Below are 16,019 nucleotides of genomic sequence, written 5' to 3'. Positions count from 1 at the left end.
ACAGAGAGCTCCTGTCTTACTCTATACGACTGTACTTAGTATACGTTAATATAAATAATGTATATTGGCTTGACCAGAAATGAGGTATCAGGTCTTTAACTCCTTGGCTCTTACCATATACATATTTATACTTCTCTTCCCTTCATTTTCCCGTTGTACTTCTGTTATGTGTGTTAGATGAATTGTATCAGTTACTAACTTTTGATTTAAAAAAAAGATGTAGCTCAGCCAGAAGGTGTACTGTGAGTACATTTCCTTTTTCGTATAACATTTCTGCAGTTTACGTAGTTCTCTGGCTTTCTCTAAACCTATCACACACTCAACTTCAGACTCTCTGAACTGAAAAGCTCTTCTCAGGATCTATACATACATCAGTAATCCCTGAATTTCATCTACAAGTTGTTTGTCCCATTCAGTTCAGCTTCTCGTTGTTACAAGACTTCAGGGACCTCAGCTCCTCATAGGTTTCCTTCATTAGGCTGATAACACTGCTTGTACCCTCTTGTTAAAATCTCTTGAGCTATCTGTGACAAATTGTTTCTCGCTTTCCCCACTAATGGCATCTGTTTGAAAACACTTAAAATTCAACTGTATTTTCCTCATCTTTTACTGAGTTTTAGTTTCTGCTCTGTTTCATCTAATACAACATGTTAATAGATCATATACTATTTAAGATCGCCTTTGTTTCCTAAATAGTTCTTTTTAAGGTCTTTTCTTTTAATATCATTTTTACCACCTCCGTAATTTAGGTAAGTACCAGAAATCCTCTTAATGTTTTTAGCTTCCTCACCTACGTCCTGGGGTAATAATAAGTGTAAAACATTTGGGAAAAGTACCAGGCTCATAAAAGTGCCCCGTCAACAACAACCCAACTGTATTTCTATCTTCATTGCTTCAAACACATCATCTTATCTTTCAGAGAAATAGGAAAGAGAGCAAATCCTCCTCTCTAGATTCAGATTTCAGATATTCCACTTATTTGTAAAGGCAATTTTTATCTAATTTCCCACTTTCTTCCTGGTTAGCATATGTCTGAGCTGGCTTGGTCTTAAAATAGAAGAATAGCCTAAGAGACTGTTCAAGGAGTATTTGGAGCAAGATCTTATTCATGTACCCACGATATCAGATTAGAAAAGATCGCTTTTTTTCTACCCAACTAATTGGATAAATGTACATGAGGAAACTGGATGTTGTAATTAGTTCTTCTACTTGTTTAAGTTCTAGTAAGTACCAGGTGTTTTTTGGGGAGTGTTCTGAGGGGGTGTTACTTTCAGTGTGTCTTAAAGACTGGTAAAGTTAACCAAATAAATACTGCAAATGTTCTGTAGTTCTTATTAAATTCTTGCTATTTAAAGGCAGAAAAATTATGGTTGAGTAGAATGTATTTATTCTACTCAACATGGTCCAGAAAAATCTATAAATCGGCCATATACTTAAGGTTCCAGTTTTCATGACTACCCCGTAAAGCGCTCACAGCTGGATGCAAGTCTGCAGGGTCTCCTTGGCTTGTCTCATTTCTATTTCTAGCTCCTCAATTGCACATTCAGTCCATGGACATCTGGACTCATCTTAGAAAGTAGGCATGCTCGGGAACCCTATGAAGTGTTACTGTTTCAGAGAAGTTCAGATTCACAGTAAAATTGAGCAGAAAATACTGAGAGTTCCCATATAACCCCTCCCGCCTCCCAGTAAACTACACCGTTTCCCCCATTATCACATACTGTGCCGGAGTGGTATATGTGTAACAGTTAGTGAACTCACACTGACTCTTCATTATCACTCAAAGTCCGTAGTTTTGCATTAGTGTTCATGCTTGGTGTTGTATATTCTATAAGCTGTGACTGAAGTATAATGATGTTATAACATACAGAGGAGTTACACTGCGATAAACATCTTTCTGATCGCCTATTCATCCATACCCCCAACCCAACCCCTGGCAACCAAAGATCATATTACTGTCTCTGTATTTCCCTTTTCCCAAAATGTCATATGGTTGGACTCCTGAAATACGTAGACTTTTCAAATTAGCTTATTTCACTTAGTGATATGCATTTAAGTTTACCCCATGTCTCTTGCTGGATGGATCACTTTTTTTTTAAGCACTGAATTTTATTCTATTATCCGGATGTACACATTTATAATTCCATTCACCTACTGAAAAACATCTTGGTTGCTTTCACGTTTTGATAATTATGAATAAGACTGCTATAAACATCCCTGTGTAGCTATTTGTATGGATGCAGGTTTTGGACTCCTGTGGGTAAATACGGAAGAGCATGATAACCGGATTGTGTGGGCAGAGGATAACTAGTTTTGTAAGGAACGGTCGTATTTTTTTCCAAAATGTCTGCACCATTTGCGTTCTCATTAACAATGAATTAAAGAGTTTCTGTTTCCTCCACGCACTCACCAATATTTGGTGATGTCACCTTTTGGGATTTTGGCCATTCTAATAGACGTGTTATGGTATCTCGCTGCTGTTTTAAAGTCCTTTCCTTTTCAGGCATTTATCTTTCATTTTAACCTTTTAATTTACCATCATTTTCTCTTCTCCTTTGCCTCTGGAGTGAGTAGCCAGTCATTTGTTTTGCTCATTTGTAGCTAAAACACGCTGTGATGAGATTGACTGAAAGGCATGTTGGGATGGAGCCTGAGGATTTTTAATTATGCAAGAGAAACTTCTTAATGCTCAACTCAGAAATCTGGCCAGTTTTCATCTACATTTTTAAGGGCAAGCTGAATGACAGACAAGACGTATCCCCAGGGGGTGTGTTTCTTGCATGTATCACATGCGAGAGTAACTTTCCCTTTCTTTCTCCTCAGAATCACACACACTACAGGACCTCCAGAAATAACATCTGCTGAGTCTTGAGAGTGAAGGACTTTGATTGAATATTTCTGAGGCGTCTGAACTGCTGGGACCATACGGGTGTCTCAAAGACCTAGAAATGGTGTTGCCCAATGGCAAAGATGACTGGTCCAAAGAAGACATTGTGAGGTTACTGGAATATATGGAGAATAACGTTCCATCCGATGACAGGCACACGTTCAAGACAACCCAGGCACTGATGGACTGGGAAAAAGTAGCGTTTAAAGGTTATTCTGGGGAAATGTGCAAACTCAAATGGCTAGAGATTTCTTACAACTTGAGAAAGTTTCGCACTTTGTCAGAGCTAATTGTGGAAGCAAAGGAAAATGTTAACAATACCTATAAAGGCAGAAAACACAAGAAGCATCCTGATTTACCCAAGAGGCCCCTGACAGCTTACCTCCGCTTTTTCAAGGAGATGCGGCCCCAGTACTCCCAAAAATACCCCAAGCTGAGCAACCAGGAGCTGACCAAGGTTCTGTCAGAGGAATACAAGAAGCTGCCAGAACAGACGAAACTGAAATACATTCAAGATTTCCAGAAGGAGAAACAGGAGTTTGACGATAAACTGGCTCAATTCAGGGAACGCCACCCTGATCTAGTCCAGAATGCCAAGAAGTCTGATGTCCCCAAAAGAAGCCAAGTCAAAGTTGAAAGGAAGTTTCAGGGAAATGTACGAAAGGTGAAGTCTCCCCCAGGAAACTATTTATCCATGAAGAGGAAATTCCCCGGCGAGCCCCCGAAGCCCCCCATGAATGGATATCACAAGTTCCATCAGGATTTGTGGTCGAGCAGGGAGCTTCAGGAGGTGCCCCTGAGGGAGCGCATGGTGGAGATCAGTAGGCGCTGGCAGCGTGTCCCACAGAGACAGAAGGAGCATTATAAGGAACAGGCTGAGCAGCTGCAGAAACAGTACAAGGTGGACCTTGATCTCTGGCTCAAGAGTTTGTCTCCTGAAGAATATGTTGCTTACAGAGAGGCCACCTATACCAAGCGTAGGAACATGATCCCGCCGGGAGGCCCCAGCTCCAAGAGTAGAAGGAAGGATCTGCAGTCCCCATCAGCAGAGAATGGGCAAGAAGGCCTTGGAGAGGACCAGGAGCTTCAGGCTCAAGAGACAGAATCATCAGACTCCAGAGGAGAAAATTCTCATGACTCATGGAGATCAGAAGAAAACAAGGAAGATGGGGAAGAGGAGGAAGGCAGTAACTCCTCAGACCACAGCAGTGGGGATGAAGATGAAGACAGTGAGGTTGACATCTGTGGCTCCAACTCATCTTCCTAAGGGGGATTCTTCCTCCCTTCCTTCCTTTCCTTTCCTCCCTTCCTTCCTTTCCTTTCCTCCCTTCCTTCCTTTCCTTTCCTCCCTCCCTTCCTTCCTTCCTTCCTTCCTTCCTTCCTTCCTTCCTTCCTTCCTTCCTTCCCTCTTCTCCTCCATATAAAGCAGGACAGGCTAGGAAGAAGAGAACTGGAGGAGTATTCACTGCATCGGGTCCACAGAGATGGGATGGGGGGACACCACTGGGAGAATTACTGAGTGAACTAGTATTGCTCCCTACTCTACACCTCCAACACCACCCACCCCTCCTAGTGGAAATCCATGCAATTGAAGTTCTTGGAAAATCAAACCAAACAAAACAATGAGATGGTTGAGCTATTGGGTACAGACACAATGCATTAGACTGATTATCCTTGAGTGAAAAGCGTTGTTTTCATCATCTGCCTAGGACCCATTTTTGTCCTGTGGGACCCTCTTCATGGACCCCTGTACTGGAACTGCAGTGGGGAATATTTGATGGGAGGCAGGCTAGATGACTTTAAGAAAATTGCCAAAATCTCAGTATTACTCTTCCTTACTCCCTGAAGTAAGGAGTAGGGATTCTCAAACAGGCTGAATATTCACGTGGGCAGCAGTATTTCTGTATGTATATTTAAACTCTGACCTGCCTATTGGTGTTTCCTTCTGATTTAGAAAAACTAAAATTAAAAAAAAACTTATTAGTTTCATTTAAATGAGGTGTTCCACCTGTTTTCCAGGCAGTGTCTGCATTAATTCTTAGCAGAGGCCCCAACTCATCCTACTGCTAAATTTATATATGTACATTGAAAATCTGTTTAAGGTAATGCCCTTCATTATTCTTTCTTTTTTTCCCCCTTCATGTTCCTAGCTTTTTCCATTTTTTGTTTTCATGAACATTTGCATGTACTAAGTAGATACATCTTTTATGTACCAAAAAGAAATGGGTTTTGAGTGTTAATTTTGTTTCTAAGAATCTTAGTGATATGTTTACCATTTATAAATATGTTTTTGGGTTAACAATTATATCAGGAGTGATAATATTTACCCTTTTTATACCTCACATTTATTTCACAGTGTGTTGTGTCATACGTCTAGAACAATGTTAGGAGTGAAGATACGTTATTGTCCTGGTTGTGACTTTAAAGCTGATGCTGCAAAGCTTTAAAGCAGGGTTTCCCACTATTAAAATGATGCTGATTTATATAGAGTTTAACTTACTCTTAATATATTAAGTCAATACCTATTTACTTATTTTATTTTAGGTATTTAGTCATGATGATATTAATTTGTTTCTCAAATCCTTTTTATCATCTGTCCATCTGGTTTTTCCTCAAATGTATTAATTTGAGGCAACTGTGTTGATGGGTTACTTAATAAACTCTGTTGCATTCCAGAAATGAACCCACACGTTTGTGCTTTATTGACAATATGACGAATTTGGGCAAATGCAGCCTTTTCTGTAACAGGGAAATCACATTTACGCAAGGCCTCTGGGTACACACAAACCATAGCTTCCTATTTATTTTTGATGACCTAGATGTGAATTGTGTGTCCCAGAGTAACATGACCCCTGGGAAAACATGGAAATGACTTAAAGTCCAAGCACATCTGTTACTCCCTTCCCTTGATGTTTTTGAAACTGTACAGTAATTCTTCCGTTATCTGCAGTTTTGCTTTTCTTGATTCCAGTGATTAAAACCTTGGTTGAAAAATATTAAATGGAAAACCCCAGAAATAAATAATTCATTCCTTTTCAGTTGTGCACCATTCTGCATAGTGTGACGAAATCCCGCACTGTCCCCCTCCATCCACTAAGAACATGAGTCATCCCTTTGGCTTATCCCACATCTGCCATTTAGTAGCTTCCTGGGTTGTCAGACCTACTGTCCAGAAACCACACTGCTTGTGTTCAAGTAACCCTTATTTTATTTAATAATGGCTCCTAAGCTCAACAGCAGTGATGCTGGCAATACGGATGTGCCAACGGGAAGCCATAAAGTGCTTCCATTAAGTGAAGTTGAAGGTGAAAGTTCTTGACTTAATAAGAAGAGAAAATAAATTATATGCTAAAGCTGCTAAGATCTACAATAAGAACAAACCTTCTACCCATGAAATTATGAAGATGGAAAAAGAATGTATGCTAGTTTTGTTGTTGCACCTCAAACTACATAAGTTACAGCCACAGCGTGAGATAGATTGTTATTAATCTCTTCCTGTGACTGATTAAAAATGAAACATCATCATAGGTATGTACGTATAGAAGGAATTCAGTATATATGGGGTTCAGTGCAGCTCATGGTTTCAGGCTTCCATGGAAGGTCTGAACATAAGGGGGGATTCCTTAAGGGGGAAGAATCGTGGAAAAAAACCTCTCCCAGACAGTTCCACACACAGACTGGATGCAAGTCACACTCACTCTTCTTCAGGTAGCAGAAAATTGGTGAAAAGGTAGATGGCAAGAGCAACCTTGGTGTTTTCCTGTGCAAGACGGCATGAAAAACCAGAGGAAGGGTAGATAGCCTTTTTCTCAGTGATGCTTGAGCTGAGTCCTCAAGGAGCTAGCAAGCCAGAGAGGATGGCCAAAGTGTCAGATTCTTCTTCTTTTTTTTTTCAGTGGGGAAGTAATTAGGTTTATTTATGTATTTTTAATTAATCTTTCTCTTTTCCATTGGAGGCACTGTGATTGAGCCCTGGACCTTGTGCGCGCTAAGCACGTGCTCTACCACTGAGTTACACCCTCCCCTCAAAGGATCAGATTCTTGTACTTACCACACTTCTTGAATACCCCTCATGTCTTAGGCATCATGCTAATCATTAGACACTCCTTTTCTTCAGGTGTCTTTAAACTCCTGAATTCCCAGCTTGGGCTTGCGGTCCTGTTTGCTATTTTCTCTTTTGTAGGGATCTGCATATTCTCCTCTGAGTCCATACACTTTTCCAGTACAAACTTACCATACTTCATAATCTACCAGTCTGACCCTAATGACTCGTAAATGAACATCTAAGTCCATATATTTAGATAGAAGTTCTGATCACAAAGTAAACTACCTTATCATCTCCATCACAATTTACTGATTACCAATCTAAAACTGCTTTTAAAAAATCATAATTCATAACTCTTTCCTTGAGTATACCTTCCCTTAGCAGTGACCACACCCATCACCTAGCTGCCCAAATCCTTAATAGCCTACATTCAATAATGCCCACCCCGCCGTCTCCCCCAGTGCAGTGCAGGTGATCTTTCTTCCCAACACACAGTTTAAATCTGAACTCCTGGACGAGAGTCTTCGGTCTTCCACACTCTAATAGGTTTTCAACAAGTAACTTTAAATAATTACTTTTTCTCTGCACTTTGTCTGTCATTAAACACAGAATAGGCAGAGAAGATAGATTAGTAAAGGATAATAGAGTTCTTTTTTGTTGATTCATAAATGTTTGACAAGAGAAAATAAAATTTTTTAAAATTTAACTTTTTAGAGAGAAATTTTTTTGAAGCTATATATACTGTAGACTTTACATCTTTGCTTTTTGAAATAAATATTAATTAAAGCTTATTTTGAGTTTATATTGAACAAGAAGGCAAATGATGCAAAGGTACATATGATATTAAATGTGCTTAAAATACTTTTTCCGGCTTCTAGATTCTTGTAGGCACTTTTGGTATTGTGATAAATATAAAAATACGTTTTCATTCTCTTAGACCGTGAGGACGTATCTGTATTTAAATGAATTCAAAATGGCTGAAATGTTGAAGGTATTTGGAAAACCATGTTGCAAATTTTACCACTTGCTTCCCTGCTCAACATTAAATTTGTAAAATAGCATCAAAGACATGATTCTTTTTAGTTTAAATAACAGAGACTCTTGGTACTGGGATGTAGTAAAGCCTATAACCCTAACTAGAGAGTAAATTTAACTAACCAGTATTGATTAACTTCTAATAATACATTCAGGAACTATATTTAGTGGTGGAAATACAGTGGTAATATATAGTGGGACAAAATCATTTAAGTGAAAAACAAACGCTTTATTGTACGATGGTAAAATGGGAACAATGTTCCCTGCCCTCCCATCCCATCTCTCATCGGCCAGGCGATGATCCTAAATTAAATCAAAACAATAAGGGGATGGTGTAGCTCAAGTGGCAGAGCACATGCTTAGCATATATGAGGTCCTGGGTTCAATCCCCAGTACAGCCTCTAAAAATAAATAAACCTAACTACCTCCCTGTAAAACATAAAATAGTTAAATGCTAAATAAAATATATATGAAAAATTTAAAACAATAATGTATGACCACGATGACTGTAATATACACAATCACACACACATCTAGAATCAAATCTAATAAGCCTTTGAAGCACACACTTTTCAAAGAGAAGTAAAAATTGATTGGGCTCAAGCTCACTGTGTGTCATCAAATCAGGTTTTGACATCTGCCTTCAAATCCTGAGAAGTTAAGCTTTGGATTCTAGTCCCTAACTTTTACCTCAAAGCTCCTTTCCAACAACATAACAATCCGACCCTTTTATCAATTTATTCAGGCAAAGATTTGTTCAATGTCCCTCATGCTGCAGCCAATGTCTTTCCCTTCCTGCCGCGTCACCCTCCAGGGGAAGGTTTATCATGGGGCTCTATGTGGTTCATCAGCCAACTTGCTTTCTCATGGTTGTTCACGAATTCCTCGTTTCTGCACTAAATTTCTGAGGCTTGTATATTTTTCTGACTGTATCAATGGAAAAACATCATTTTTGTAAAATACAGAAAAACACAAAAATAAAATAAAATCACTTTCACATCAGTATTCCTAAAAACACTTTATGACTAATTTGGAACACAAAGAAATATTGTAGTAACAACCTATGCTGTGATACTTCACTTAGGAAAGGAAGGGCTAGGGAAACTGGGCAAGAATCGGGAAGTAAAGGCTCTGGGGTTGCTTTTAACAAGAACGGGCCCCCATGAGAGAGAGCTGGTGCTTTTGCAATTCAAGGTCATTTTTAAAACCATGTCCATAAACACTTAGGAGGATTAACCTCTTGAAATATATATATATATATATATTTCATATCTATACATATATATGTATATATATGTATACATATATGTGTGTATATATATACACATACAGACACACACACACACACATACAGTATATGCGTCTTAAAAGACTTAAAGATGGGGTCATGATTCCCAGTCCTTCTAAAAACTCTGCATTCTCAAGTTGATTGTTTGGTGGGAAATACATCAGGAAAGGGAGGTGGGGATGTGTGTCATTCCTTCAAAAAGATTTATTTATCCTAATTTTCCCTTTGTGCTCATTGTTGTTTCTGTTTTGCTACAATGCAAACTATAAACGATGTTGGCAGAATCTAAAAAAAAAGACACAAATGAACTTATTTACAAAACAGAAACACACTAATAGATGTAGAAAACAAACTTAATGGTTACAGGGGAAAGACAGGGTGGAAGGATAAATTGGGAGTTCGGGATTTGCAGATCCTAATTAGTATGTATAAGGAATATCTATCTATCTATCTATCTATGTATCTATGTATCTATCTATCTATCTGTCTAACTAACTAACTAACTAAATCACAATGCTGTACACCAGAAACTAACACAACATTGTAAACCAACTATACTTCAATAATAAATAAGTAAATAAATGAATAAATAAATAAATAAATAAATAAAGTTAACCCAAAGGGGTCTCTGAGCCTTTCACTACTGTCCCCCCACCCTGAGCTGGACACCAGGCAGAGGATCACCCATCCTGCTGTTACTAGGAGGCTGTGAGGATGAGGATGAAGAAGTCTCCATGCTCCAGTAGTGTAGTGGCCACAGGCTGTCCTACATTAAAGTCTTACTTTAAAATTCAAAAATCAACCAGTCATTAAAGTAAAGCACTTTCTCCATGACAGAACAAATTTAAGCAAATCTCAGGAAACATATTTCTAAGTTTTCTAAGACCAATTTGCTGTACTCTCTAAGTGATGAAATAATCTTCCCAACTTCTTTGGAAAGTTAAAAATAAAAATCCTTGATATTCAGAAATTCAGATAACAAGGTCCATTTGAGGGCGGGTTTGTGGTCGAATCAGTGGCTCTTGATGAGACAACGGTCGCAGAGATGTGTTTATGCAGATAAACCAAGGTGTTAAATCAATCTCATCCTAGGTCTGGGGAAATTTAATCACTCATATTAACACCCAACAAAAGGCTTTGAACACGTGGGCATGGTCTTCAGAGGGTCCAAATAAAGAGACTCAAGGAGCCAAACTCATTTTTCTCCAGAACTGAGAGTGAGTGAGTGGAGCTCACCTAGCTGTGGCGGCTTCTGAAAGCTGCCGCTCCCACATCTGGAAGCCTTGATCCCCGGGCTGGATTTGTCCTCTGCCTTCCCCACAATAGAGTGTTTCTGCCTCTTCTTAGGTGGGTACAACATTCATCTTAGAACAGTTCCTGAGACTCTCCTGAGGGAAACAAAAACAAAATTTCCTAATTTTACAAAAAAATTGAGGTGGTTTCATTGAAATAGCCTTGCTTGCCCACTTACTGGAAGTGATTCCATTTCCATTTTGTCATCTTGTCTTGGCATGCGAGTTGGAATTAGTATGGTGATTAGTGTTAGTTCTCTGACTTCACTCATCTCTTAGTTATTCCCGTGCACGGCAAAGACTCAGAAAGCAGTTGCCTGGTGTCTCACAGTTTTCTGTTTGATGTAGAACCTAAAACGCTTCTTAGGACTCTTTGCCTCCATATGCAGTACCTACTTCAGGCTACCCTAAGAGTGGAGGCGCCGGTATACGTTCTCTTCAGTTTTTGGTTTCATTCATGAGTGTGGTATTGAAAATAAGAACAGGAGGGAAAATGCAGGTGATGAGTGTATTCATGTCGGTAGATTCTGGTTAGAACAGGAGCCAACGTGACGGCGTTTAGTTTCCTGTTCATGAACTCTGAATGTATTCAGGAAGGTTTTGGGAAAGAAAAAGTGTTTGCGTATGTGGATTCAGACTGAGATGAAAAAGGACATCCAAGGAAGAGGCCTGTCAGTTACAAGAAATAACAAACACACCCTTAGTCAGGTGTCCTGTGCTCCGGGACCGGCCCTGGGCATTGTGACTGGTGCCTTTAGAACACTTAGGACCCACCACCTGGAGCTATGGAGTAGGTCAAGCTCCTGAAGCTCAAGCTGCTGCAGGAAAATGACCTCAGCAAACCTAAGGCCCCACCTCAGGTAGGAGCTAAGGGGGCAGCGGGGAAAACGTTCCGAAGCGCTTGGGAGCCCTCCTTGCGTCTCGGTTTTCCATTTGTGTCAAAGCAAAAGTGTGTCAAAGCCTCTTCTGTCCCAGACGCAGCGCGTTACTGAGTCGGAGCCTGAGTCCACATTTGCTTAGGCCTCTTCTGTCTTTGGGCAGAGGAATAAACTCCGGATTTTCTTCCCTCAGGAGAATGGACTCGGGCATCCCAGGAACCTTCCAGAAGGAACTCAGCTCCGCCGTGTGCCTCAACTACCTTCTAGACCCGGTGACCACAGGCTGCGGGCACAGCTTCTGCTGCTCCTGCCTCTGTCTTTGCCGGGAGCGAACCGGAGAGCCCGCCAGTTGCCCCGCGCGCAGGCAGCGGGCAGAGAAGAGACACCTCAGAACCAGCCTCCTTCCGAGGAACCTGGCGTCCGTCGCCACAAGAGCCGGCCTCCGGCAGCGCCTGGGCTCTGAGGAGCACGAGTGTGCGAGCCACAGGGAGGCAAGGACGGTCTCCTGTGAAGCCGACAAGAGCCTGCTCTGTCTGCTCCGCTCCGGCTCCCGGGCGCACAGGGCTCACGGACGCCGTCCCGGCCACGAGGCTGCTGAGGAGCACGGGGTGAGCGGGCCCGCGGGAGCCCGCGGCAGGCGGGAGGGCGGCGCGGCCGGCCCGGCCCCTCCCGGGGGGGGGCCGCCCGACGCCCGTGGCTCTGCAGCGCGGCCTTCCTGACACCGCTCGTCCCTGGGGGAGAGCAGGGAAGCGTGGCGACCCGCTGCGGCCCTTCCGGTCTCCCGCAAGGACCTGCAGCTACGGCCTTGGTTCACCCCATCGTTTGGGCTCTGAAACCCCCATCTGTTTGCTTTTCTGGTGCTAACATTCATAGTTCTCATCGTTACAGGAGGAGCTGGCCAACCAAATGAGATCTTTATGGGAAAAGATACAAGAGATAGAACAAAATCTCACGACAGTTGGCAGAGGAGCTGACCCCTGGATGGTAAGTACGAGAACGAATTTCTCTTTGCAGGAGGTTGAGACAGACATGCCAGAAACGTATCTGTTAATAATTTGATGTGAAATCATGATGTGCCGTGAAATTCTGAGAATGGGTTGATCACCAGGAAATACATATTCCATCCACCACTGCAGCCTACGCTCGCAGCCTCGCGGGCTTTTAGACTCTAATGGGGCAGTAACTGCAACAAAAGGGCCACTAGGGGACGTGCAACAAGTGCTAAGGTGGAGGCGCCTCGAGGGATGGCGACAATTCCACAAGCAGGATTCAGGGTCTCGGGGAAGTTTCTCAGGCTTAAGATCCATCCCAATTCTGGAATTCAAATAGTTGTTTAAAAATCTATGGATTGTTTAATGTCGAGATTTCTGTAGATCATACATTCTAGAAAGAAAAGGGCAGATCCCTGAGAACCATGAGTATTTCAGTCTGATTAGTACCCGAGCCCAGGTGATGCAACGGAAAGTGAACAGCAGTTTGAGGAGTGAGACGGTCATGGTGAAAAGTGGCAGCTCACTAACTAGAGAATGATATCGGTTCAAGTAGGAGGAAAAGAGACGTGTTAAAAAAACAAAAACGAAAACCAAAGGGGAAAGAGAAAGACAGAGGTGCAGAGTGAGAGAGAGAGCGACTCCATCCACGCTGGGAGGGAACATGCAGGGAGTGAGGACCACGGACCTTCCAGACATGGTGGGAAGGAGCCTGTGGCCCTAGAGGGGAGGTGGAAATCCGTTCATAGAGGAAAGGAGGGCAGGGGGAAAGGGCTACGAGGATGGACATCTGCCTGAGGGCAGGTGGGTGAGAATCTTAGGAAGATCTTTGCTGACGGCTTCTACCTCTGAGAGTAAACTGGACCGTGGCTGCTAAGAGAGAAAGTCAGCCTGTGGAGCTGGGAGGTTTGAGATGAGAGACAAATTTACATAGTGAGACTGAAATGAGGAGGTTGCATACAGTCTGTGAATTGCCCATAAATTTCAGTCGCTTGCATGGGGTCATTCAGATTTGACAGGATGTATACAAAAGAAATGACCCATCAAAGCTTTTCTCTGGGCGTCTCACGAACTCTCGAAGTAGAAGAAAGTGGTGTGTGGAAGGGGTGGGTTTGGCTCTGGATTCAGTAGGAAAGAATGGAACACAATTGAATGAAAATGAAAGAGGATTGAATTTTGTTTCTGAGAAGAGGGAGGAAATGAATTTAGGATGAATATAGCTCCTTGGAAGAGGACATGAATCAAAGAAAACTAAGTGTTTTCTAAACCATCTCCCAGCAGTATTACGTGTATCGATATAGAGACACGATCAGGAAAACGTATCAGATGCTCCCTCTAGATCTCCAGGATGAAGAAGATTACTACCTAGAGAGCCTTCTAAGAGAAGGCCAAGAGATGTGTCTGCAGATCAGAAAAAGGGAAGAGGAAATGACTGGGAAGAGGACAGACCTCAGAGCAATCCATAAAGAACTCATGGAAATGTGCTACAAACCAGATGTGGAGCTGCTCCAGGTAAGAACGGAGCAATTGCCTGAAAATATATTATCTGAAGCTCACACCTTTGACTTCCATCAGATGGTACCAGCCCTACATTTCTTCATGTCTTGCATTTAAGGTGGGAGTCTCCCCTAGTTGGAAATATGAGAAATAAATTTCAAACCATCCAAATCACGGGTGAGCAGGCTTTAAGGAACTGTGATTATGCAGATTCCCCAGGGAACACTCCTGTCTCAAATTCTCCTTTTGTAGCTTGTCTGTGAACACCAGAAAGGTACAACTTATGGACTGTCATTCAGTTTTTTTGGTCTCCAATTGTGCAGTGGGAGACACTGTGGGAAAGCTCATGTATATTTCCACTTCCTGTTGGGATATTTTAGGTCTTAGTTGTCTTTAGTTTGAGGCATGTTACCCTTTAGGGACCAGACCCAGTAAAGACCAACGTACACAGAGCTGAGGGGAGCAGCAAAGCAGAGTCACTGCCCTTGTCTTTTCCCTCTCTGTCTCTCTCTTTCTCTATTTCACACTCAAGCTTGTTAATTTTTTAAGAATTTAGATTCTGTCAATATATTGTGCTGGAAATTTCTTCAGGGAGGAGAAGGAAAATGGATTTCCCAGACTGCTTTCTGGCGGTGGTGATTAGAACTCTTCTCAAGTCTTCCCCAGCCCACAGACTGGTGGATTATTTATGAAAAAGTCTAATCATATCTTTTTAAACTTTTTTTCTTGACAGGAATTAGGAGACAAACTGAAATGGTAAGTCTGTTCTTGGATGCTAACTGGGGCACTGTGAGGGCTGTGAAAGATCAAGCACATTTAACAAAGTGACGACATCACTTACTAGATAATCCTACATTGCTTGGGTGTATGTGTCTGTGCCTGTGTGTCTGAGTATGATTTTCCTTGAATCTGAAATTAGCATTTTTTTGCTCCTGTGGCTGAGAGAGGTGTGTATCATCAAGCTCAATGCAAAAGTTTTTATAAGGCCAGTTATGTCTGCATTTAGATTTCAAAATCATAAACACATTGAATTGCTAGGTCTAGGTTTTAATGAAAAAAGTACATGCTCCAAAAATGGCTCCTTGAGCCTTAGAAATATCATCACATACAATGTCAACTCTTCCCTGAGTCCTACAAAACTGACTCCTAATCCAGGATATTCCAAGTCAAAGTTTAAGTGGAGTTACTTAGAGTTAGTATTTGCTTGAATGTTTCTGAGCAATTGAATGTATGATGTGCTTTCCTAATGATTAAATCAGAAAAACCCCTACTTGGCCCCAAAATTAAATGCAGAAACCAGGAATTTGGAAACAACCACAAGAAAGCAAACTGGTGGTTGATGACCCTACACAGAGCTCTGAGATAAACCTACCCCTGGGGGTGAAGTAGCAGGAAGTGGAAGGAGTGCCCTCAGGTCGGAAACACACAGCAAAGGCAGAAAATTCTTACAAGGCAACCTCTCTTAAGAGGTTTTCTTTTTTCTAGGTTTTGTTTCTTCAGTGTCCATTTGCTAATTTAGCTGGAATACCACAGCACCCCTGGTAGGGCGATCACCAGTCCTTTAGTCTAAGATGCACTTTTGTCCCCTGAGCAGGGGTGGGGGAGGCGGAGGTAATCATATTGCCCTGGTCTTAAAGGTGATCGACGCCCAGGTGTCCAGGCTTTTCGATCAGAAGTAACTATGACCTCCCCCTCCTTTATGATCTCTGAATTTTTAGGAAGGTTTTTTCATGGTAACTAGTTATCTGCTTCCTCAGACATGCTGACAACTTTCGAACTCAATGCTTTCCAGTCAGAAAGGACCTTTGAATCATAAGGTTATTTTCCAGTGAGACTCTAGGTGGACCCTCGTGTGCAGTAGACAACTATGTTTAAGACTGATTTTGCTGGAATGTTCTCTCACCTCTCCACAGTGAGCATTTCATTCAGCAGCGAGGTCAGCAGTCGGCACATGAGGCCGCTGGACGAAGCGCGGAGGCTGAGGTACCGGCTCGCCGGCCTGGCCGGGCCTTCGGCCGCCGGGGCGTCGCGGTGCGTCGCTGCCCGGGGCTCCCGGGCTCCCCCTCGGGCAAGCACCGCTGGGAGCCGGACGTGGCGGCGCCTGCGAG

General features: G+C 42.1%; 1 protein-coding gene across 1 annotated transcript; it reads left to right on the top strand.

The window, feature by feature from the left end:
* The first annotated feature begins 2,868 nt into the window (after positions 1–2,868).
* UBTFL1 (upstream binding transcription factor like 1) lies at positions 2,869–4,154 on the top strand. The gene has a single exon (XM_032490434.1). The coding sequence runs from the start codon at positions 2,949–2,951 to the stop codon at positions 4,152–4,154; it is 1,206 nt and encodes a 401-aa protein (XP_032346325.1). The 5' UTR covers positions 2,869–2,948.
* The last annotated feature ends 11,865 nt before the right edge of the window (positions 4,155–16,019 follow it).

This window comes from Camelus ferus, chromosome 10, assembly GCF_009834535.1.
Source record: "Camelus ferus isolate YT-003-E chromosome 10, BCGSAC_Cfer_1.0, whole genome shotgun sequence".
NCBI lineage: Eukaryota > Metazoa > Chordata > Mammalia > Artiodactyla > Camelidae > Camelus > Camelus ferus.
This window is presented reverse-complemented; position numbering and strand designations above follow the sequence as displayed.